This window comes from Mycena indigotica (genome assembly GCF_014461135.1).
Source record: "Mycena indigotica strain 171206Taipei chromosome Unknown Mind.scaff0005, whole genome shotgun sequence".
NCBI lineage: Eukaryota > Fungi > Basidiomycota > Agaricomycetes > Agaricales > Mycenaceae > Mycena > Mycena indigotica.
In genome coordinates this window covers 1,004,553-1,029,324 of record NW_023503004.1, presented here as the reverse complement: position 1 = coordinate 1,029,324, position 24,772 = coordinate 1,004,553, and the positions used below count along the sequence as shown (strand labels likewise).

General features: G+C 46.1%; 2 protein-coding genes across 2 annotated transcripts; both read right to left on the bottom strand.

The window, feature by feature from the left end:
• Positions 1–330: 330 nt before the first annotated feature.
• Positions 331–1,398, bottom strand: MIND_00570700 (uncharacterized protein; the record flags this gene model as incomplete). Its single annotated transcript, XM_037362472.1, has 1 exon — positions 331–1,398. One exon carries the CDS (start codon positions 1,396–1,398, stop codon positions 331–333), a length of 1,068 nt encoding a protein of 355 aa, XP_037220393.1.
• Positions 1,399–21,017: 19,619 nt separating this feature from the next.
• Positions 21,018–22,490, bottom strand: MIND_00570600 (uncharacterized protein; the record flags this gene model as incomplete). The annotated part of the gene is made up of 2 exons (XM_037362471.1): positions 21,850–22,490; positions 21,018–21,795 (listed from the first exon to the last, which is right to left on the bottom strand). Exons 1-2 carry the CDS (start codon positions 22,068–22,070, stop codon positions 21,018–21,020), a joined length of 999 nt encoding a protein of 332 aa, XP_037220392.1. The 5' UTR covers positions 22,071–22,490.
• Positions 22,491–24,772: the final 2,282 nt, after the last annotated feature.

Here is a 24,772-nt window from a genome sequence, read left to right as displayed (position 1 = left end):
TGCGGATCATCTGACGTACTAACCAGCATATGCATCAGCCGTAGATGTGAACAAACTATCAGTGCACGGGCAGATTTGCCCGCATCATGTGCTACCATCTACACGATCACGCCGGGCACATGATACCACCGCCAGATTCCCCCGAAACCCACGGTCAGGATCAAGAAAATTTTCTTCCCCCGCTGCGCGGTTGCTAGTGAAAATATTTTTCTGATAATTCAACACAGCCACACAATCGAGGTATTTAACTATGACCTGGACGCGAGACTTGGCGAGCGGAGCGCGACTTAGCGTTGGGACGGGCGACGTGTGTGGGTATCGTCAAATAGATTATGTTAGCCACCTCCATCGATATCGATGCCCGGCACCTGGAGCGCAAAGGACGCGCAGGGATGCGCAGGGACGCGCAGTCATACGTCGGAGCGGCGTCTGCGGACGTGGCGGCGCAGAATCGGTGCTCGTCGGGCTCGCGGCCGACTCCGAGACCGTGAACGCGTCCCCGAGGAGCGACGAGGCGAGCCACAGGCCGGGGTCCGACCACTCCGAGTCCGTGCTGCTAGCGAGCGAGCTCGGGGGCGAGGACGGCAAGCCCAGCGTCGGCGACGACGGGTAGTGGAACGCGAATGGCGGGGAGCGGCCCGTGCTCCGCTGGACACGGTCGCGGAAGCGGGGTGGTGTGCGCGGGGCAGCGGTGGCGGTGGGGAGGTGGAAGAGCTGGGGCGGGAGGACGACGCTGCTGTGACGACTATGGGCGAACGCTTCTGTACTGGTGCTCGACTTGGTCTTGGAGGTCAGGCCTGGAGACCGTGGCCGCGCGCCATATACGTACGGGTGGCGCTGGCGTTGCGTGGGGATGGGCGGAATAGGGATTCTCGGAGCGGGCTTCGCTTTGGGGAGGGGCGTATGGCGCTTCGCAGAGCTATGGCGGGTGGCTGTGCAGCGGGATGGCGCAGCGCAGGACGACTGGGAGGAGAACGAGGCATCGCGCGATGACGCGGAACCACACGATGACGTCGACGGGGGCGAGTGCGCTGACGGCTGGTGGCCGTGGAGCTGGCTGGGGAGGCAGGGCGTGGAGTATGCAGGGAGCCGGCTGGGGGCGGAGAGCGATGCGAGCAGCGACAGCGACAGGCGGGGCGGCCGCGGGTGGCTACTACCGCCCGTCGCCGTCTTTGGCGGCCGGCGGAGGAGCATGGACGCGCGCTTCTTCAGCTTGGCCAGCAGCCCTCTCTCCTTCGTCGCGCGGCTGTCGAGCGGGGCGCTGCTCTGGCCCTGGACAGCGGCCGAAACGGCCGGGTCGAACGACAGGCGCGGGCCGGGCCCGTCAAGGCGCGCCAGCATCGCCGCCAGGTCGCCGTCGACATCGAGCGTTTGCGCGGAGGAGGGGGTGCGGGACATGGCGCGCGCGGGCGGATGGTGGGGGGACGAAAGAAAGGAAGGGATGCGTGACGCGCCCGATCGGGGCCCACCAGCAGCCCAATGTCCGCATCGACGCTTCGCGCGCATCACGCCTGTCTGGCGGAGGGAGTGCGTCCGGCGGCGGGCCCAGACCGCCCTGCTGCGGTGCCTGGCTAGCATGCGACACGATTGGGCAGCGACGCGAAGCCCGCACCAGCCAGTCCAGCAGATAGCCTTTTGCGCCGCTGGTTACCGGAGCCGAACGTGGCCCGGTGCCTTCCTGGGGCACCCGTGATGCCTTCCTGGGCCACCGTGGGCCGTGACACGTTGCCACGGCGCCACGCGTAGCAGCGGAAGCGCCTTCTCTTCTGCGGGAGCATCGAGAAGTCGTGGCAGCACGGAAGCAGGAAAAATTTGCAGGGCCCAGACCGGTCCCTCTGCTTATGGACATTCGATGATAGCAAACCGTGAGGTCGCCCGTTCGAATCCGAATTAGTTAAATTGTGCGAGTGTGTATATATAGGGTTGCTATTAGTATCCCTCATTTAACTGTAGTAAGTACTTGCCTTGCTCAGCTGGCCTATTGGTAATCCATAAGATAATACAATCTTGCTCCAGTAACCATATGCCATATCAAGCATTCACCACAAATCAATTCTGTCTTCGAGGACCAGTTTTTACCATGCGAGAGCCAGGGTGAGGCAAGTTTAACATATCCAAAACTATAATTGTACCATTTGGTTAGAGTGAATATCAAGCAAATGCTATAACTGATAGAAGACCCAATTTAAACTCATCAAAAGATGTTATCCCTGACACCGGAGGCAATGCCCGCGGCATCAGGGCGCCTGATGCTTTACGGGCATCAGGCGCACCTGGAGCATCCTTCAGATGTATGCCGGTGGGTCGTGTTCACAGCGAGGTAGCACGGATCTGTCATTCGTATGCCAATCATAATTGATCCCTTTCTCCCCTCGGTCACACTTTTGATCTCCCTTTGTGCTTTCATCAGTGGCGACGCGCACCAACAGAGTGGACCGGGAATGACTGGCAGGGGTTGCTGCAGCATGGCAAGTGGTGACTCTCTCTTTCTTTGACCACCACCACTGATTCAGACTCTAGTCTCAAGTTCTCGATGTCTTCACAAACTCCAAACCAACCCCCCGACAACCGCTTCAAACCCTACGATGCATCAGATTCACGCTATTCTGACCTCAAGGGCAAGCCGCGTATACCCCGCCCCGCTCCACCCACTCAAGCTCCAGCAAGTGAAGCTGGCCACAGCTCTGGTAACCAGCCGATGCCGCCCCATTCCACCTCCAGTGCTCCAATGCACTCCAAGTCCCCACCTCAACAGCCTAGGCCTCCACAGTCTCGCATACCCCGGCCGCACATTGATCCTAACATGCCGGGGCCATCGCGCCAGCGCTTGCGCTCGCGTTCACCTCGCCAGGCTGATACTCAGGCTCTGAGTCGCGAGCACTCTGCTCCGATGATTTGCGGCGCTCAGGACTAACGATAGGAACTGGAGTGCCAGTGTGCTAACTGGAATATCGACCAGAATGGGATGAAACCGTCGTCTAATGGACTCAGACGAATGAGGAACAGGCTGAAACCAGCTCTACACTCAAATCCTCTCACAAAAACGATCTCAACCCAAACTAACCATAACCCAAAACACTCTCTTATGGTCCACTCCACCCACATAAACCTGACAAGTCGTTGTCTCAACACATTCATTGAGAATTGTTATTGAGGATCACTCTCCAAATCACTCTTCAGAAGGTCTGGCTCTATATCTATGGACATATCTTGTTCTGAACTGAACTTCAGAACGAGATAACGCTCAAAGACTAGTGCCAAATCGTGTAGAATGGTAAGATAGGCCAAGATAAATACAACAAACTCCAATCCTTGCCGAAACTCGGACTGAAATCTGAGGCTTGGATGTAAAGTTTCCCAACTGTGTAACAGAATTGTCCAAAGAACGCTTCCATCTACCCAAATATCGAGTGCAAACAACGAAACACCAATAATCAAGGCTTGTCAAGATCATTTGTCTCGTTCCTCACACTCAGAGATCGTTCTAGCCGTTGACCAAGGCTAGTTCCAGACTCTCCATTGTCGATAATTATTGTTATTGGTGTGGTAAATGCAATGTTGACCGAAGTTCCAGTCGATTCTCATGATTCCTCTGCCTATAATCCGTTCCCTCAACCAAATCTTCGTCTCCAAACTCAGATTTTCCCCAATCTAAAGCGTACTACCGACGAAACACCGCAATAGTGAAGCGCCAGTACGATGCCCAGATATATATGACCATGAGGGAGCGATGGAGAACGCTTCCAACCCTCACAGACTGGGTATACAAGCCTCTGGGAGTGATACAACACACTTTTGGAACCCCAGCCGACCCGGTTCTCGTTCAGGTCAGGAACTAACTGCCTTAAACCGTCCAGAGATGTCTTGGATCAGGACTAACTGCCTTAAATCCTCGACCGCCAACCGAAACACAGTGATAACGCCAACCGAAACCCAATATAACGCCAACCGGAACACAGATGTTGATAATTTTGGTAACCAAAGTCGTTATTGACCCAACTCTTATCGAAGATTCCAGTTTTCCCAACAGTTCCCCATGCTCCAGAACGAACCCTCAACAGTCCCACCACCTTCCACCGAGCCAGAGACGAATCCAAAAGAAGAATATTTGTACAAGACTGCAAAGTGACTCGCCCAAACAGACCCTTAAGCCTCCTCCCACCGCCCTAAGGCAGAGGAAGGCGACCCAGATTGCCTGCAGAACAGCTCTACATCCTACTACTTAAATACTAGTGCCAAGCGAACCTTATAAATAATGTACAGTCAAAGGATATGCATAATTCGGAGTAATTCCCCCAGAGATAGTCCGTTTGTTCCGATTCTTGGCCGGTCTTAGGCCCCTTGTCGTTATGGTATAGTGTGCTCCGCCCTGTAGATCCTTGGATCACCCAAAAGTCGTTTGGAACCCCTGAAATTCCCCAAATCTTCGACAGTAAACCATGTTTCCCCTGCCCAACGAGTGTTGGATCGTGTTGTGCACCTCTCTAGCATTCCAACGATACCCAATATGTCCCAGAACTCCAGCTCCCCATCGAGATATAGTCGAAACAAGTGGTGATGGATTGTTGTTAGGTGGTTCTTCGTTCAGGATTCGTTTTGAACGTGGTCACATGAGTTCCAAACGCTCATATTTGGCTCTCCAGCTGTCTCCAAGTCCAGTCCATACCATTATCTGGTTTCCACAAGTGAGATTCGGCATTCCTCCATAACGATTGAACCAGAATCAAGGTTTTGTTGGTTGTTCCCTTTGAGTACATGCAGGTTGGATCTTCCTACAATGAAGTCGGGCTCTGCTAGTAGTTGTAGTGGTTTAGGACAGCAACTGTGTACCCTGGAACCGTGAGGAACCATGATAGAGAGTCACCACCTTGCAGATATCTCCCTAACTAGTCATTCAGGACTCATGCTAGTTCTCTAGGATGTATGCATCGACAGAGGAAACCTAGAAACCAATAGTTTTCTGGTCCAAACCATCTGCATGCGTATCATCTCCCCCATTTTTCACTTTCGACTGTCCCCAGTCGACCAGGATTCAAGGTCTTTCGTTAATGGTCTCGTTCCGTTCTCTCTGATTCGTTGTTCCACTTGGTTTCTGGTATGTTCTGACTCGTTCTGACAGTCTTCGAAGCTTTCCACATGGCATTCAGTCCTCCTGCTCCCATTCTGACTTCCTCCCTCATGACTTCCAGTTGTTCCTCAATGCTCCATACTGATTCCACTTGTTCCACAACTCTCATGGTTCTTCTGAGTCTGTTCCACACTCAATAACGCCATTCAACCAAAGAGGGCCCCCAGAGTTCGAAGCTCTGCACTCTTCTTTCCAAGGATTATTCAATTCATTGTCGATTCCACTGGTGTTTGGCTCGAAATTTCGTTCGTTTACTTTGGTTTTCCGTTCCTCCCTTATGTTCCTCCTCAATATCTCGGCTCTGGACTCATAGAATCCGACAACTTGCCCCTCCCATGCGCTGCAGCTGCCCAGAGTGTTGATAGGTACTAAACCGATCTACTTCTTTGTTTCTCCCCAGACTCCTAACTCGAAAAACGCTATTTCCTCCACCAGAATTCGTTTCTTCAGCTGTTCCACCCAAGCTTCTCCGTGTTCTGAGACTCTATTTTCGTTGCTCTATAATGAGGCTTCAAGTATAGATCCATGAGGACCCTGTTATTTCGGTTTCCGCTTGTTCTGAACATTTCTCTAACTCCTGCTCTAACTGTTCCACCGTTCTTCCCCTTGATTTCACCTCATTCCTTTCAACCATTCCACTCCTAGCCTTAAGGAAACTCTTCATTGTCAATCTGGTGATACTGCTCTCCCCCATTTTCGAATAATTGCTGTCCCAGCAATACCCTAGAACGGAAGCTGCGTGTTCCAAACAAGAGTTTTCCAAGTGAGTTCCACCACAGGACCAATTCCCTCGAAGGTATCTGTTCCAGACCCTGACATAGTCCCGTTTCAACAATGCTTATGTTCCCCAGCCTCCAGGATCGAATCAACTTGGGCCAAAATTTCGAGTTGATATGTCTAGACTCGAGGAAGTATCAACCTAGTATAACTAGTCAATTTCCAGCGAATTCAAACACATCCTCAGAGATATAACGCCTTCAATTCCGTTTCCACTCAAGTTAAACTTCGTTTTCTGCAGCATTATCGACAGAAAATTTGAGTTCTTGTTCAGGAACCCAATTCTTCAACGAATAATGTGCATACAATTCGAATTTATCTCTCGTTAACATTCATTAATCCTTATACCAACGTTTATTGCACAATCATTTCGTTCAACAGAACGAAATTTTTCCAAACAAGAGGGTACTCAGTTAATGAAAACGCATGCAGTCGTCTTGAAACCAGTTATATAAACTGTCCATAACAGAATCTCCATGTTCTCTGACTAAGATTTTTCGTTCCTCTCAGAGTTAAGCTGTTCAACCATATTTTCCTTGAGTATACACCGTTCTCAACAGATTTCCTGGCATGGATATCATGTTTTAACGATGTTCCTCCAATAGTAGAATGCTTTGTTCCTCCTAGAAAGTATAGAACAAGGAGAATATAACGACTTAAGATGGATTTTTATGACTGAAGTTCGATGCAGAACGAGCCCACATCAGATATAGTCACACCAACTCATCTAAAGTCGCTAGCTTCCCTTTCTCCATCTTGAATCGTTCAAATATAGCCATTGTTTATCGAATCCTTGTTCAGTTGTCCAGGTAGTCTCTGAAGATGAGGCTCACAACAGATTCCATAAGACGAACAAGAGTCCTAAACGAACCCTCAAACCATAGGGTGTGAGTTTTCCGTTTGGAATCCTGTTTTCCTTATGAATTCTGTCATGTACTCTGACTCAAACGGGTCCTTAGCCGACGCTAACAGCCTCCAACACAGTTCCCATCTCCCACCACACAGAAACTCGTCTGCTCTTCCACCTACACCACTTCACAACATCGAAAACCCATTCCAAGCGAAATTATTGCAACCAGGCCTGGAAGCCTTAGCGATACATCGATAATGTTGTGGCCATATCGTCCATGTATGCTGCCAGAAACCATATTGAACGAAAGGTCTCGTTTCCAGAGTAGCCCCAGCTTCGTTTTCCCAACGACAAATCGTTATTTGGGTCTTTGATACAGCTGTTTCCACCATAACACAATCAAGGATTCGTTTTCTATTGTCAATTCCTTGTCTTCATTGGCAATATAAACGCTCCTCAGCCTCCACCTCTCGCCAGACTTCGTTTTCCATCAACGGTTCCTTGACCTCTCGTCAATGTAAACGCTCCCCAGCCAAAATTGGACCCACAGGACATGTTCCATTTTCGGTCCGATCCTCAAGAATCTACTCTTGCATCGATTCTTGAGCGTCCTGCCTTGTTTTGAACCAAACACAACGATGGATATCGAATCCTTGTTAAGAACTCGAGAAAATCCACTTTCCAAGTGATTTATTCGAAGAGCAACCCCTCGCGGTGGGCTCCAGATGATTTGCGGCGCTCAGGACTAACGATAGGAACTGGAGTGCCAGTGTGCTAACTGGAATATCGACCAGAATGGGATGAAACCGTCGTCTAATGGACTCAGACGAATGAGGAACAGGCTGAAACCAGCTCTACACTCAAATCCTCTCACAAAAACGATCTCAACCCAAACTAACCATAACCCAAAACACTCTCTTATGGTCCACTCCACCCACATAAACCTGACAAGTCGTTGTCTCAACACATTCATTGAGAATTGTTATTGAGGATCACTCTCCAAATCACTCTTCAGAAGGTCTGGCTCTATATCTATGGACATATCTTGTTCTGAACTGAACTTCAGAACGAGATAACGCTCAAAGACTAGTGCCAAATCGTGTAGAATGGTAAGATAGGCCAAGATAAATACAACAAACTCCAATCCTTGCCGAAACTCGGACTGAAATCTGAGGCTTGGATGTAAAGTTTCCCAACTGTGTAACAGAATTGTCCAAAGAACGCTTCCATCTACCCAAATATCGAGTGCAAACAACGAAACACCAATAATCAAGGCTTGTCAAGATCATTTGTCTCGTTCCTCACACTCAGAGATCGTTCTAGCCGTTGACCAAGGCTAGTTCCAGACTCTCCATTGTCGATAATTATTGTTATTGGTGTGGTAAATGCAATGTTGACCGAAGTTCCAGTCGATTCTCATGATTCCTCTGCCTATAATCCGTTCCCTCAACCAAATCTTCGTCTCCAAACTCAGATTTTCCCCAATCTAAAGCGTACTACCGACGAAACACCGCAATAGTGAAGCGCCAGTACGATGCCCAGATATATATGACCATGAGGGAGCGATGGAGAACGCTTCCAACCCTCACAGACTGGGTATACAAGCCTCTGGGAGTGATACAACACACTTTTGGAACCCCAGCCGACCCGGTTCTCGTTCAGGTCAGGAACTAACTGCCTTAAACCGTCCAGAGATGTCTTGGATCAGGACTAACTGCCTTAAATCCTCGACCGCCAACCGAAACACAGTGATAACGCCAACCGAAACCCAATATAACGCCAACCGGAACACAGATGTTGATAATTTTGGTAACCAAAGTCGTTATTGACCCAACTCTTATCGAAGATTCCAGTTTTCCCAACAGTTCCCCATGCTCCAGAACGAACCCTCAACAGTCCCACCACCTTCCACCGAGCCAGAGACGAATCCAAAAGAAGAATATTTGTACAAGACTGCAAAGTGACTCGCCCAAACAGACCCTTAAGCCTCCTCCCACCGCCCTAAGGCAGAGGAAGGCGACCCAGATTGCCTGCAGAACAGCTCTACATCCTACTACTTAAATACTAGTGCCAAGCGAACCTTATAAATAATGTACAGTCAAAGGATATGCATAATTCGGAGTAATTCCCCCAGAGATAGTCCGTTTGTTCCGATTCTTGGCCGGTCTTAGGCCCCTTGTCGTTATGGTATAGTGTGCTCCGCCCTGTAGATCCTTGGATCACCCAAAAGTCGTTTGGAACCCCTGAAATTCCCCAAATCTTCGACAGTAAACCATGTTTCCCCTGCCCAACGAGTGTTGGATCGTGTTGTGCACCTCTCTAGCATTCCAACGATACCCAATATGTCCCAGAACTCCAGCTCCCCATCGAGATATAGTCGAAACAAGTGGTGATGGATTGTTGTTAGGTGGTTCTTCGTTCAGGATTCGTTTTGAACGCGGTCACATGAGTTCCAAACGCTCATATTTGGCTCTCCAGCTGTCTCCAAGTCCAGTCCATACCATTATCTGGTTTCCACAAGTGAGATTCGGCATTCCTCCATAACGATTGAACCAGAATCAAGGTTTTGTTGGTTGTTCCCTTTGAGTACATGCAGGTTGGATCTTCCTACAATGAAGTCGGGCTCTGCTAGTAGTTGTAGTGGTTTAGGACAGCAACTGTGTACCCTGGAACCGTGAGGAACCATGATAGAGAGTCACCACCTTGCAGATATCTCCCTAACTAGTCATTCAGGACTCATGCTAGTTCTCTAGGATGTATGCATCGACAGAGGAAACCTAGAAACCAATAGTTTTCTGGTCCAAACCATCTGCATGCGTATCACCGAGTCCTCGGAGGTCTCGCCATTCACGTTCGCGTTCGCGCTCTCCGGCCCGCCGGTCTGGAGCCCGGAGCCGGTCACCACCACTGCGGAGACGGTCCCTCTCACCTCGCCCGCGCCGCACCAGTGCCTGGCCACCGCGAAGCAACAACCCATATCAAACCCCGCCATCGACCTTTTATCCCCAGCACATCCTTCAACCTCCATCTACTCCCACCCCTCGTGGACGCGGATCGGGGCCTGCGTCAGGACTCGCGCCCAGCCCAGAACAACTTAATGTTTTCTGAAGTGCTTCACGGATAACAGGGCGGCCCATAAAGAAAGAAAGCCATGATGAGAAGTTCTGGATAGAAAAGTAACGTTTTGCAACCTTTTTCTCTCCTTGACGGGTTTTTCTTTTTTTCCACAAGTTAGTATTGCAGAATTTTCCTCGTTTAGGATTTTTGCGCCATAGACAAATCTCTGGGATTAATTGTCCTGCAGGATACATAGTATAGCATGTTGGACAGCATACTATCCTTTCTATTTCAGGCTCCAGATCATTGTTGCTAAATAGGGTTCGAATATCTACTGAGATAGGAGCATCTGTGAGAGTGGAAATAGCTACTCCTGCAGTTTGGAGCACTATAGCAAGAGACTGTAATAAAAGTCCAAGAATAAGACTTAGTGCCTTGAGGACCCTGTTTGATATATCTCTACTCAATCCTGCAGAGAGATTGAGCCAAAGAACAATAACTACCAAGAGTTGAAGTGCAGGAGATATAGCTAAATAAATATTATATAAATTCTTGGGAGTTATTATGTTAACAGTACCTTTGTCCAGTTGATCATCCTTAACCTCTATAACAGTCTGAAGCTCCTCAACCTGAGGCTGCCCAGTGTTATCAGCATTGTCATGCTCTAGATCACTATTGGCTGAAACAGCATGCCGATCACGCTTCTGATGCTGTGAGCGCACTTGACGGCTCACTGCCCTACGACCTCCAGGGAGCTTGGAGCATTGGGTGCAACTACACCAGGCCATAGGGGAAAGAAGAGTCAAGACGGACTTGAAAATGACATCAAAGTTTATATATTTCATGCCTCATGTACGACACATGTATGACACATGTTTTAGCCTAATGTGCGCCTGATGCCCGTAAAGCATCAGGCGCCCTGATGCCTCGGGCCTTGCCTCCGGTGTGATCCAACGAAAATCTAAAGAAGGTCTGAAAAGCAAGGGGGGGTTCAAAGTTCGAATCACGGATATAGGGTCGGAAAGTTTTTTTCCAACCCCCCCGGGACCCCCCCCCTCCCCCCCTCCTGCCATATAGAGTAATATATTCTCACGATCAGCGTCATGTGACCACTGATGCGATCAAAAAGTGGGATAAAAAATTCAATCTTTGTGAAACTTTTTTTTGTAAAAAATTTATACATGTGTATGTGTATATATATAGGTATATATGTACCTAGAGCCTTCCAACACACACATGGCAGGCCATATCAACACTCCAACATGTTCACCTCTTATCAATTACCTGATGCATGGGCCTCTGACAGAGTGGGCTATCCAAGTGCATGGGCCTGAAAGTATATAGATATAAGTAATGAGAGTGCTGAACTATAGAAATTAGAAGGTATACACTATATTTTCAGTGTCTTTATACCCATATAAGGCCCAAATCTTTTACATACAAAAAGTTTTTTTTACCCCCCAGGGACCCCCCCCCCTCCCCCCTACCCCATGTGCCTGATAAGGATCTTGAACCCCCCTTGCTGAAAAGTATCAACCCTCAGCCATCAGTACTTGGAAAAATTAGAGGAGATCCAGGATGTGCTGTATAGGCAAGTCCTGGACTACAGGGTAAGCGAGCTATAATAAATATGAGCTTTGCAGGAAGAACACAATATCTAATATATGTTCAAGGAATGTATGAAATTGAAGCAATGGATGCAACATGCATCTTTCTGGGACAATAAAAAGGCAAGAGTAGCCATGGAATAATGAGACTACATATTGAGGCAGAAGGAAGAAGTTGAAACTAGAAATGAGGCAATTGGCTTATGGAACCTGAAAATATGTCTCTCTCAAGGGGAATTCAGACCATCTTGGTGCTTCTTTGTTGATCGTTTAATAGATATGATTTGGACCCAAAGAAACAGACTATGATTAATCTTTTCTTACAATCAATGATCTTACCTATTTTGAAATCTACTGAACCATCTTGAACAAGTCAAAAGAATGATCAAGTCTGCCAAAAAATTAACTTCAAGAAAGTGTTGAAAGAATAGCTATATAATTCAATGTTGTAGCTAGAATACAGCTGAGTATATACACTACCTAGGAATCAAGTCACAGTGAGTTAATCTAAATAATGAGTCCGATACTGAGTCACCACTGACTCTAGAGTGACTCGACATTTATCCCTCTTACCTCAATATCTTAACAGAAAGATGGTCTGCAAATTGATCTAGATGTGAAGCTACAAATGCCTATATGGTATTATATTGCCCAGGAGTAAAACATATAAATCCTTGATACATTATCATAATATTGTTAATTGTTTGAAATTCAATTATAAAGTGCAAACTGTTGGAGATACTTTAAAATTAGCAGACAGAAAGACAATAACAGGTCAGAAATCATATACAATAAATATTTTAGGTATCGCAAGATAAACCTGTGGTTGTGATGCATGTTCATATGATAGGAAAAAATGCTTAAGTGTGATCATCTAGGAAAATGCTCGTTGTGATATTATTAATGATTTGAGTCTCATAGATACCTAGAAATCGCAGAATTCACTCCCATTTAGCATTGAAGAATGAATGAGCCTTTAACCATAACTATAAATAGATAATTTATCTGATATATGTAGCATCTAGATGAATTTAATATGTTCTCACTATCAGCAAGAAGACATTATAAACAGAATACAAATGATGGTGAGATGCATTGATTGATATTGATGTCTTTATAGCAACTAAAGTTATCCACCCAGAAGAGTATAATCCTGGATTACTTGTTGCTTTGATAATTGTTTTAGCTAAAAATCATGGTGAGAATAGGAAATTTTAAATTGAAAGACACTTCACTGATACATTGACCCGGATTTGGCTCACTGATAAATTCAAGTTAGTCTTGTGAGTCATCAGCTTGACTTGGACCATCTTGTAAAAAGTTCCTTTTTGGGAGATACATCACACCTGTGACCTTATATAACATTATGTAACAGTATGTATAGAGTTAAAAGCATCAGATGTTACACACTAGTGTCAGGGGAAGCCCCCTTTCGGCCCTTCGGAGATGTGTCCGACTCCGGTCCGGCCCTCCATCTCACCTGCACAATCACCGATCCATCAACGCCCTCCCGACGGTCGCCCTGGAATCTCGCCTGCGACGCCGCTCAAGCCTTCTGTGCCCAACAGCGACAGCTACGGACAAGCAGTATATTGTCAGCTCCTTAGCAGGCAGACCCTTAGAGTTTCTTCTCTTTGGATCCTCCCCTGCTAGGACCTTGATCTCAGGACCTCCGGGGTTGCCCTTACAACTAGTATCACCACACTAGTGTTATATATTGCCTAAGTCCTATAGTATGCAAATTATTCATAATTATCAACTAAAAAATTTCCTTTTTAGAAATTTTGTGACATTTGTCATACTATGTAACATTGTAACTATGTAATATTGTAACCAAGGTAATAAGATCTGACCTTCTTATATAATATGATATTTATTAAAGTTTTTATATACAATTAGTAGGTGATGTTTAGCTGTACGGTGTCTAAGGCAAAATGAATGCTTAGCTAATTACCAACTCACCCTCTTATTTAACTGTCGGTCTTGGGCGTAGTCTGATAAACTATTAGAAGTCTATAGTAGACCCTTTTTAATTAAGCAGGTTTATTACCTCCCTAGATGTTGCCCTTCTCCTACCCTACTTTAAGCTTAAAATGTATACTTCAATTTATAATATTATAATAGTGATGAATCTTAAAGCTCCTCACGAGTGTCACAGGTAGGGTACCTGTACTTTACTTGTAGGTATCAAAATAAACAGATACCTATGCTTCAAGCATCCATAAAAAAATAGGCCACATGTATAGGTACCTGCACAGGTATTCTGCAGGTTTTAATATATAATATACTGATAATATCTAGTAGTTATACTGGTTATAAATATCATATAAGTATGTGAGATGCTCTCAATAGCTATATTCCTCAAATGTATAGGCCATAATCTGCTAAAAGAATATAGCTAAGAATATTCAGTTAGTATCTCAGGCAGACCTGTACTTATGCTATCTGTGGGAAACAGGTGTAATACCTGTAAATGTTTGAGCATAGGTATCTATGATGACATTTACAGATATTAATACTCGTGAGGAGCTTTAGCACTAATTATAGCACCTGAGCATTTAGATGCAATAGAAGGCTAGGAGTTCTATTTAAAAGTAAGTCTCTATCTGTTTGTTATATAGTAGCTTATTATACTATGCTTTCTTCTATCTGCTTAGAGGTAGGTTCTTTTAGGCTTTTAAAATACTCTTGGCTTTTCTGGTCTATTAGTCTATTGCTTTTTAATTCATTTTTTTCTTTTAAATATATAGACTAGAGTCTGGTTTCTGGCACTACTTTTATTCTCTTCTTAAACTATACTCCACCCTACACTTAGGCAGCCCCCCTTTAGTCAGTCTCATACTAGTTATTTATCTAGATTTTCTCGCTACTAGTCTCTAGGTAGGCCTGTTATATATATGTAGTTTCCTGCATAGTCCTGATACCCCCCCCAATATAAACCTTTTTCTCTTTCTTACTATATAGTTGACTTTGTCCTCTTAGGTAGGAGAAAAACTTAGCGATTAGGCTGATTACTATACAAAGAGCATGTAATAAGTTTTTACTTATCTGTTGTTCACCTGTTGCTCCCACAATCAGCTGTACATTATCAGTGGTAACCCGGCGGGTTGCCACTGATAACTCGCAGTGCTGGCAGGAACTCCCAAGTGGTGAATAATTGCTGCAAAGGGGGGTGAATAATTCTAAACTCTAAGGCAAATTTCTGCTAAGTTGAATAGGTAGGGGGTGAATAAAGGTGAATAATACAACAAAGGCTATCCAGACCAAGTTTCCCAAAGTCACGCTATGTGACTCGTGACTCAGTGTCCCAAAAAGGAGATTTTCTTTGATAGACACTAGTGCTAGTGGTTATACTGCTTGTATCATGCTTTTATACAGGGTCACAAACAATAATAAGTATGCTGAATCTCCCAAAAAGGAAATTTTCATAGCTCAACACGGGAATCATCAGAGGATGTCACATATTGTCACAAAATCAAAGTTGTGTATTTTGACTATATGGTCAACTTTCATTAAGTGACTTATAGTGACAGCTGAAGTGTTGCATCAGCACTAGCAAATCACTAGCTGATCTATAACTGATGAGATGATATCTTGATAACTAGAATAGCTACAGAGTTGATTCAAGCTCTACTAAAGATACCTGAATAGTGAGATTAATGTCTCCACCAATACAACATGATGAGTACATATTTCACACATAATGATTGTCCATCAAGCATATTGATCCAGCAATATCTTCACTAGTTCTCAATAGATTCAGATGATTGTTTTACTAATAGGTAGGTAGCAACCCATCCTTTATATGTTCTGTTGAGATCATAGGCTCATACCTTAAGCCTATGCTACTATGCCACTTTTCTGTAGTATTTCTCTTTCAATTTAGATCAAACATAATGATGACTTGATATCTTGCCAGGGAATGCATGGATAATCATAATCTAAGTTGTATTCTGCTCCAATGTTTGTCTATGATAGTTCTGCAACACACACATATTTTTAGCTATCATATCTGCCTGTATATATGTCATATATCCTCTTACTCTAATCCCCTAATAACTGACTTGGAAGTGAAGATTACCTAATGAGATTCGGGTAGGAAGCATACAGAAGGGTCCCCCTATGAGATGATATCCTTCACAAACCATTCTATGAATGCAATGTGGTGTTATTCTTAATTATACTCATGAATACCATTACAGATGATATCAACAATACAGCTATGATCTATTAGCTGATTATAGATCCAAGTATGTAAAATCCAGTCAATACTATGTATAAACTACCCACCTGCTCAGATTGATCTTTATATACTCCTGGAGGATGAATTGGGGTGAACACTCTAACACAGGTTGAGTACAGAATGGTTCAGTTAAATGGTAGGGTCTATGGACTGAGTACTGGGCATTGAGATGCAAGGATGAGGATATTTGGATGTCTAGTAGAACCCTATGTCATAATTAATCATGGTTCTGGTATGTATCCCCAGAGGTAGCTGAAGAGAGGGTAGGTAGCTATAGAGCAAAAGAGAGTGTCTTCGCTATTACAACTGGTTAGAAATTAATTTCAAGCATGATCTGAGACATGATCATAGGATTGTATGGACCCTCAAATGAACCTGTCCAGCACTTGAACCAACCTCATAGCTGTTCTGGATCTTACACAGTACCATTATCAGTGTTATCTATCCCAAAAATGATGAGTTCACCACAGTATAAACTTTGTGAGTCTAAGAAGTCTGAGTATATCTACTAGTAGGGGTATAGTCCACCCCCCAGAAACTGGTGCCCCCTCCCCTCTAGTATATCTCTATGCTGGATTATATAGCACCTAGGCTCTCCAAGGTTTGAGTGATCCTAACATTTGCTGTATAATCACCAATCAACAGGATTATAGTAGGCCATCTTGTGGAACAATGTCAACTTAGATTATGAGATTCTATGCATGGGGCCCCAAGATATCAGCAAAATACTCTCCAACTCAGTATTCTATTATACTTGGGAGTCAATAGATTGATGTGATGGTAGCAGATGATATAGGTGAATATACTATATAATGGTAGGATGGTACACCTTTCAAATGAGTTCTCTCCCAGCTCTATCCACCAAGCCTAGCTAGAGATTTATCCTTATCTTTGGGAGTTGATGGAGATCAACTACCACTGATGACTGAATGTATAACATTCTCAGTGCTATATTCACCCTAGTGATGGAAGTGGATACACTAGAGCCTTAGTTTCAAGTACCTAAATCTACAAGCCAGCCCTCTGACACCCTTTAAGCAATATTTTCCTTTTTTATATGACTGAAGAGTGAATATAGTAATTATATCCTATGATAGTAATGAAATACTAGTGTCAATTCATGGTACTTTTGAAACTCTACCTGCTGGTACTTGATTCATGCTGTTAACTCAAGTAACCATGGAGATAGAGGTTCATCAGTTATACATCAGCTAATGATTGGCTATTACTGACACAACTATTCACCTGCCACAAGAAGTTACTTGATAAAAGTTGTTCATATAGTTAAGATATATCACTCTTATTTTGTGACAATGTGTGACATTTTCTAATGATCATACTCTCTCAAATGGTCAAGAATTCCTTTTTTAGAAATTCTCAGGCTTATAACTCCATCTGAGATGACACTGTTACTGAAACTACCAGCTCCAGTTTCTATCAAAGAAAATCTCCTTTTTGGGACACTGAGTCACGAGTCACATAGCGTGACTTTGGGGGACTTGGTCTGGATAGCCTGTGTTGTATTATTCACCTTTATTCACCCCCTACCTATTCGACTTAGCAGAAATTTGCCTTAGAGTTCAGAATTATTCACCCCTTTTGTCAGCAATTATTCACCACTTGGGAGTTCCTGTCAGCACTGCGAGTTATCAGTGGCAACCCGCCGGGTTACCACTGATAATGTATAGCTGGTTGTGGGAGCAATAGGTGCTGTTGTTAGTGTATTCTAAGCTTGTCTTCCTTTTATTATTGCTTATAGATAATAAGACTTCCCTTTCCTTTATCTCTATGGTTCAGCAGTTGGCTGCATCTCCTACCCATGTATGGCTTGGTACTACTATCTCATGCTATTACTAACCCTTTTTATAGGTGTCTAATGTCTTAAACCACTTGGGTTGTATACTGGGTATTAATAGCTCTAAAATCTCCCTTGAATAATTGTGCTAGCTTATTAAAGACTTTGTTGTTTATTATAAGTATCATTAAGATTCCTAGGGGGAAGACTTTGCTGTAGTTCTTGCAGAATCTTTACAATGCTTAATTGTGATACAGAGTTAGTATTTAAAGGAGGCTCTTACTTCCTTGGCAGGTCTTTGTATCTATTGGCTATAGTCCATCTTAACTAGTTATAGCTAACCCCCAGCCTAAGTCTCAATCTTTGAAGATATCCTCTTAGGTCATTCCTTGCACTATTCTTCTAATAAGGGCAACCTGGACAAGGACTCTGACTCTGACACCAAATATTCTTCGGATAATTTATCCTCCTCATATATTGTTAAATACTAATCAACCAGTCTGGTTGATTAGTATCCAATACCCGGGTAGAACATACCCGGGTATATTAAACATTTCCAATTCCCTACTCTGTAGGCGATATCGGTGGCCAGCTGTGGTGTACTCTGTAAATTTCCTAACAATGTCCCGGGGTTCAAGAGTCTAAAGGTTCCTACCACACACAAATTATACACCAATAGTGACAACCCGGGATTGAACGTTTGACCTCTTGATATCCACCAACTTTGAGGTTGGCATTTTGTTGGATACTAATCAACCAGACTAGTTAATTAGTATCCAACATATATGGCCAGTAAATCTTTAAATAAGGGCTCAATAGAGATCGATTTAGTAGAACTTGCATTGGAGGCAATCCTCCTCAATGTCAACACCCTAATGCAGAATAGCAAAACCCTAAAAGCTGACTATACTTTTACAATCTGCTATCTATAACTTTCAGGCTTTATTCCATATAGTTGTTATATCTGTGCCAACTCTAGCATTCGATTCTGATATCTGATTTTAGTATTTAGTTTTTACGCAATAAAGATTTACTGAGTATTTCTAATTACCCCGACTTATAATCTATGCAATCATCTATGCCTTGTTCCTTGTATGTAATCCCTCTTCTACTTTACTTAACTTTGTTATACCTTATTCTGTTTCTATCACTTCTTGTACTATAAATACTTAAATGTATTATTATGTACTTCAGTTTGTAAATTAACGTTGCTGGTCTCTATCTCCCAGCATCGTCTCAACTCTGCTCTTCTCTCTTGTCTTATCTTGGTCAACTAGAAGCCCCAGTCACCCAAACATCCTTTTATAGTGTTCCACCCCCAAGTGCTCTCTAGCTTCAATTCCATTTCTGACTTCGACTTTGATTCCAGTCCTTTGGTTGACACAGCACTTAACAGCAGTGCAAATTCCTTATTTACTTTCTCTTTTACTAGCTGATACTCTACTAGTGGAGAAACTTTAATCAACTTGACTGGCTTGCATCAACATACATTTACAAGGTGTCAAGTGTATGAATTGGGTCCTGGATGCAAGGGTGAGGTATAAACAACTGAATTACTTCATCAGATAAAGAGGGTACAACATGTCACTTAACTAGTAGGTTCACTTCGACTATGTCTTTGCCCCGGAGAAAATTGCAGAGTTCTATCATAAGTATCCTGGCAAACCACGGCACATTGCCTTGGCGACCTTTGATATGATTCTGTTCTAGACTATGTGTTGGGACGCCGCATTCAAAAGAGGGTAATGTCAGGGGAACCTTCCTTTCAGCCCCTCAGAGATAACTAAAGCTTAGCACCAGTGTCAATACCCACGGATGTCATCACAGGTACCTGCAGGGAAAACATCTGCAGGTTTAGATGCCAACAGTACAGGTATAACTCTGAAAGATCTCAATCTTCTCAATATTTATTATTTTATATATGATCCACTCTCTATGGTCTTCTCATGTCCTGTAGTGTCTATATCAGTGCAATACTTAATACTACATGCTATATAGGGCGTTGATATTGTCAAATATACCTAAATATAGAAGTTAATAGAACAAATACCCGTGAATAACTAGTGCAGGTATCCGTATTCGTGAGTACAGGTACCTGTTTCCCACGGATGCTGCTGTGGTACCTTACCTGCAATACCACCTAGGCCTTCTGTGCCTGACAGCAGCAGCTATGGATGAGCAGTATACTGACCCATTTCATTCAATTAAGCCGGTCACAGTCACACCGGGTTTTTTGGCCGAAATATTTCGGCGGGTCACAGGTCACAGCTGAAATTTTTCGTCCCAAAGTGTCCCAATTGGGAAGATTTTTCCGAATTGGGTAATAGGTCCCACAAAATTTGGTCTGTGGCCGAATTGAACATTTCAGGGAAATGGTCACAGGTCCCAGGCCCGCTGATTGATCGAAATAGGTCAGTAGTATATAGTCAGCCACCTAGCAGGTGGACCCCTAGAGTTTCTTGTCTTTGGATCCTCCCCTGCTAGGTCAGCTTTATTTGTATTTGCTTACCAATGTTCACACTTTGGATCCTGCACTTCTAGACCTTGGTCTCAGGCCTCTGGGGTTGCCCTTACATGGATGAAGACTCCTTGCTGAATAATTCAATAAATGAAAAGGGGGTTGTAGTAGGTATTCTACCCTTAAAAAAGGGTGTTGCATCGGTAAATCAAGTCCTACAGTGATTTGAAACATGTAAAAAGGCATTTGCCCCTAAGCTTACTTCCCGGCATTTTTACTAGTATTTTCCGGTGCACCCAGTGAATGTTCTTTAGAATGCTTCTGCAGACTGAAGTTTATTACTTTAAATGCTCTAAAAAAAGAGAGAGACAGACAGACAAGGGGTCCCAAGATCCATATCACGAACATGGGGGGGGCAGGCATGGTCAAAAAAACTTTCGCTATACCAAAGTTTAGGGAGGGGGGGGGGTTTGGTGGGTTTGAGGTTGTGTTTGAAGTATATATGTAGCATTCTAGCATAGAATGCAAGGTGGGTACTAATTAGCCCCACTATTTACCTATGGCAAGGCTTTCAGCAGTTTAGTTAGGCTGTAGTGTGACTGGAGTGTGACTGCAGTGTGACTAGCCTCACAATTTATCATTGATATTTAATCACCTATAATCACAAGAAGCCTAGCAGTGACACTGACTCAATCACACCGACAAAGGCAAAATATCAGCTAGCGCTGAAATGCACACCGAACCCGATTGGAGCGGTTCAGCGGGCCGGAATTACTATCTATCGCGACTGTTGATCATATCATCAGGTCACATGATGTGTGATCATGGGAATATATTACCCAGTATGGTAAGGGGGTCCCCGATGGCCTGAAAAAAAAAAACTTTTCGACGGTATATCCAATTTTCGAAAGTTGGGACCCCCTTGGAGACAGGATAATGATTAATGAATACAATGTTGAAAGATTACAGGAGAGTATAGTGATAGAAAAAATTACATAGATACAATGCATCAAACCCGCGGTATGTGGGGAATGATAAACAACTCCATAGATAAAACACATCAAACCCGCACAGACTAAGCAGTACACGGGCGGAAATCACATCACATTAAATCGGCACCGCGCGGACTCGGAGGCGTTGGCGGAGCCTCCCGGTAGCGCTCAGGCACAGCTAGCACGAGCTGGAGGTGGCCCTCGCTTGCACCCTCGAGCGGCATGAGCCCCGCAAAGAGTGTGTGCCCCACGAACCGGTCGACGACACGTGTCCCGCCCGCACTCTCGCGCTCGATGTTTGCGTGCTGCACGGACAGCGGGCGGTCCGGACAGAACCCGTTCACCGTTGCGACGCGGCGCACGAGGTACCGCTGGAGCGTCTCCGCGGCCTGCACGGGCGAATACGGCGCGCTCGGGTGGGTCGGCGACGGCGACGGCGAGCCCCGAGCACTTGATCCGGAGGCGGAGCCCGATCCGGAACTGATGGTGCTGATGGTCGGCGACGCGGGGACCTGGCCCGAGTCGTACGCCCGGATGGTGCGATGAATTTTGGACAAGACATCGCCGATGCTGACGAACGCTTGTCCAATCGTCTTAGAGCGCACTTCGACGCGCGTCTTGTACGCCATCGGCGCGCCGGGCGGCGTGGAAAGACGAATCGTCAGTGAGTTGCGCGGGGGGGTGCAGGCGGGGGTGAGGAGAAGGTCGGCCGTCAGAAGGGGGTTGGCTTGGAAAGCATCGGAGGGGAAAGATAGGTCGAGCGTGAGCGCCGTCGCCGGGGCCAATGCCGGGTGGAGCTGTAATCGGCGTGGTTCGGCGGGGATCACAGCCTCAGACTCGCGCCGAGGCAGTGTTAGAGTTGTTCGCATTCTACTCGTGGAGTCGGGGCTGGGCAGGGGGACATCAGCGTTGGGATGTGGTGTGGGCGGTAGGAAACGCAACGGGAGCCGTGGGGGCGTTTCGGCGACCGGAAGCTGCTCGTGCCGCTCTGGTGGGGATTCAAGTCGAGTAGGTATGTCAGTGTCAGTGTCGTCCACTGACGGCAACGCGGAAGTCCACGACTCCGGCGTATTCATCGCCGAATACGCCTCGATTGTCAAACTCCAGCGCACCTCTCTTCTGTCTAGACTGGCGCGCGGTCGCGCTCCGGGAGGGGAAGACATGGCTCTAGGGCGGGGTGGGGAGCGAAAACAAGACGCGAGCTCGAGCTGTAACGCAGTATAATAAGCATGATGTAGCCGCCCCATTGGAGATGTCGGCACGCACCAAATTTGGGAAATGACTCTGTCTTACAACAGCCTGCGTGTGACGATGACTCTGGGGTCACGCCCCGGCCGCAGGACAGATGATGGATGGATGGCTATCCCCGAATGCGCGCCCGGGCTCAGCTGCCCCGACCGCTGCTGTTGAGTTGTTGTGCTGTTGAGCGTGTGGCCTAGGCCCGACGTGAAACAATATTACGCGGCGCGTGGCGGTGGCTGATGCGTGCTACCGGCAACTACCTGAGGCTGCGGCGAGTGTGTGTGGAAAGGGTTCATGCCAACACACCATCCTACAGCGCATATATAGCGTTGCGAATGCATTAGGATCGAGGGCAATGCGTCATCGTGACGCCGATGCAGTGCGCAGGTCAAGGCAGTCCGTGTGTCCAACTGAATTGCATCGGTGGGCGGAGTGGGCGCCTAGCTGGCGGGGATCGGCGCTGCTTTCATGATCAATAGAGAGCCGGATCCGCGCTCGGAGCGGGGTCTTCAGTTTGGCCGAACAAAGCGGCGCTGGATGGGGATGCCGAGTGACAACCCCAGCAATGTCATAGCAGCGGGAGTCGCCATCGCCGATAGCAGCTACGGCCCACGCCAGGTTGGCGCTTAAAGCGTGAGCGCGGTATCCCATGAGAACGGCCGCGCCAGAGATCAAATATGGGTATAGCAGCCACGCAGCCTGCGCAACAGCACAACTTGGGTATACGTTGGCTGTCTCGGGTCCGTCGCGGGTGTTTCACACTCTGCGCAGAGGACGCCGGATTGGGGGTGGGGCGGTAGAAGGGTCGTCGACGTGGCATGACAAGGAAGTTTGATATCTGATGGATGATCCGACAAGCGCCTAAAAACGTAAGCTGGCGACGTGCGTTCGAGCCTCAACACGCGCGTATCATTTCAGTGTTGTCTCAATTATAATCACACAAGAAGACACTGCAAACTGTTTCAATCATTTATCCTGACATAGTATATATACATGTTATGCTGTCTAAATAGTAGTTACAATTGAGCTATGGTTTATTCATAAATTCACACTATGCACAATACTAAAGATCAGAGAATCAGAAATTTGTGGCAACCTTCTCTGGCCTGCTGGTGATGCTCAAAAAAAATTGAATAGAATGGAATGCTTATGACAGGTCTGGTGGCCTTAGGTAGAGGTCTTCTCAGGTAGTGAACAAGAGGAAAGGACACAACAACTTATGTATCTGTTTTAACCCTAGTCAAAGCAATTCTACTTGTGATATGTTCAGAGAGTCCAAAGTAGTAATCAGATGAGAGCAGAGGATAACTCTGGGCAAGTGTAAGGGCAACCTGGTGAGGCTCGAAATCAGAGTCCTGAGCAGAGAGGGAATTGTAAGGGCAACCCTGGAGACTCCGATGAAAGCCTAGCAGGGGAGGATCCAAAGAGAAGAAACTCTAAGGGTCCGCCTGCTAGGGCGCCAACTATATACTGGTTGTCTGTAACTGCCGACGTAGAGCACAGAAGGCCTGAGCGGCATCGCAGGCTCTGTCCCAAGGTCATTGTTGGGAGGGTCTTGACGGATCGGTGATTGTGGACGATGGTCGGGGTGGGTCGGAGCGTCCGAGGGGGCGCCGGTCGGATGTGCCTCGGATGCGCTCGGATGGTCCGAAGGAGCCTGAAGCAGGGGTTCCCCTGACAGGGACATAAAACATGTACTTATATGATATATGTTAAAGCTCTTTTTGGGAAGCCCCTATACATAGGTATTAGTTGTCAGAATGCCTTACCACTCCTTGATATTGCAAATGCTAATGATGTGGACAATGCTATAGTCTCTTCACTATAAGTTTCTATAAGAGATATTCTAATTGTACTAAGCTTTATCAATGATACTGGCAGGCTATCACTAACAATATACAGTGCTAAACTGCTTAAAACAGGTCATTCTATACTGAATCCATCAGCATATAAGTGGGATGTTATGTTTGCTATATGCTTCAACAGGTGACAAACTGGGCAATGAACCACAAGATGGCATGGGAGGTGTCAGACTGCGGGTCGGGCCGTGCAAGGATCTCTCCTAAGAACGCGCGCCCGGAACAGAACAGACGGATAGTCGGGCCCGCAAGTATGGCGGGCGGGGTAGATCAAAACCGAAAGGGCCCGTGAACTCGGTCCCTTGTTGCTATCGGTGGTCAAAGGTTCGAATCGGGTCGTGTCGGGCCCGATGAGTTGATAATGCCTCCTTGTATGGAGTAAGGTAGTTCTTCAGACGATCTAAGCAATAGAGTACAGGGTACACTATTGCGTCTTATATATGCGGGCCCGCAAAGGGGGTGATCAGACACCCTGGCCTCTTCTGCTCCTCCTCGCCCCCATTCCTGGCCGCAGAGGGGACGATCGTACATCCCTTGTGGGCCAGGCGCTACTCCTAACCTCCTAGCACTCCCCCCCAGTCCCCTTGTGTCGAGTTGGGCTCGGCAACGGCTTGACGCGTCGTTCTCAGTCACGTGCTTCCCACGTGTACGTTCCTCCTACTGGGGCGCATGTTCCCCGTCGTAACGTGCTGTGTGCTACGGGCCCGCGATAGCCCGACACCAGCGCCCGGAGCGGACGGGCCAGGTCTTATCTGTGACAGGAG